The sequence below is a fragment of the Lottia gigantea genome, assembly GCF_000327385.1.
Source record: "Lottia gigantea unplaced genomic scaffold LOTGIsca_12854, whole genome shotgun sequence".
Taxonomy (NCBI): Eukaryota; Metazoa; Mollusca; class Gastropoda; family Lottiidae; genus Lottia; species Lottia gigantea.
Window position 1 is genome coordinate 1 of NW_008707401.1, and position 1,209 is coordinate 1,209.

General features: G+C 32.6%; 1 protein-coding gene across 1 annotated transcript; it reads left to right on the top strand.

Moving 5' to 3' along the window:
- Positions 1 to 363: 363 nt before the first annotated feature.
- On the top strand, positions 364 to 837 carry LOTGIDRAFT_148807 (hypothetical protein; the record flags this gene model as incomplete). Its single annotated transcript, XM_009048800.1, has 1 exon — positions 364 to 837. A coding segment is annotated over one exon (474 nt), but the record flags the coding sequence as incomplete, so codon positions are not given.
- Positions 838 to 1,209: the final 372 nt, after the last annotated feature.

Genomic DNA, 1,209 nt, shown 5'->3' on the forward strand with positions numbered 1-1,209 from the left:
ATTTCAGAAGGCAAAAGAAATGAGCTCAACATCTTATATCAGATAGAAATAGAAAATTTTACTAATAAATATATTTATCTGACAGGTGTAAAACGTTCACCAAACAAAGGATCCACAAATAGAACTGAGATACTTTAAAATTGTCATGATAATTCAGATTAGACTAAAAACCTGAACAGCGATGGTTATATAACAACAATAACCTAAACAATAGTAGTAAACAATAACCTGAACAATAGTTGTAAACAATAACCTGAACGATAGTTGTAAACAATAACCTGAACGATAGTTGTAAACAATAACCTGAACAGTGAAGGTTATAATCACAATAACTTAAACATTGGTTGTAATGATAACAATAATAAGCTGAACAGTCATTGTAAGGATATCAGTAATAAGCTGAACAGTCATTGTAAGGATACCAGTAATAAGCTGAACAGTCATTGTAAGGATACCAGTAATAAGCTGAACAGTCATTGTAAGAATATCAGTACTAAGCTGAACAGTCATTGTAAGGATATCAGTAATAAGCTGAACAGTCATTGTAAGGATACCAGTAATAAGCTGAACAGTCATTGTAAGGATACCAGTAATAAGCTGAACAGTCATTGTAAGGATACCAGTAATAAGCTGAACAGTCATTGTAAGAATATCAGTAATAACCTGAACAGTCATTGTAAGGATATCAGTAATAAGCTGAACAGTCATTGTAAGGATATCAGTAACAAGCTGAACAGTCATTGTAAGGATATCAGTAATAAGCTGAACAGTCATTGTAAGGGTACCAGTAATAAGCTGAACAGTCATTGTAAGAATATCAGTAATAACCTGATGTAAGGATATCAGTAATAAGCTGAACAGTCATTGTAAGGATATCAGTAATAAGCTGAACAGTCATTGTAAGGATACCAGTAATAAGCTGAACAGTCATTGTAAGGATACCAGTAATAAGCTGAACAGTCATTGTAAGGATATCAGTAATAAGCTGAACAGTCATTGTAAGGATATCAGTAATAAGTTGAACAGTCATTGTAAAGAATATCAGTAATAAGCTGAACAGTCATTGTAAGGATATCAGTAATAAGCTGAACAGTCATTGTAAGGATATCAGTACTAAGCTGAACAGTCATTGTAAGGATACCAGTAATAAGCTGAACAGTCATTGTAAGGATATCAGTAATAAGCTGAACAGTCATTGTAAGGATACCA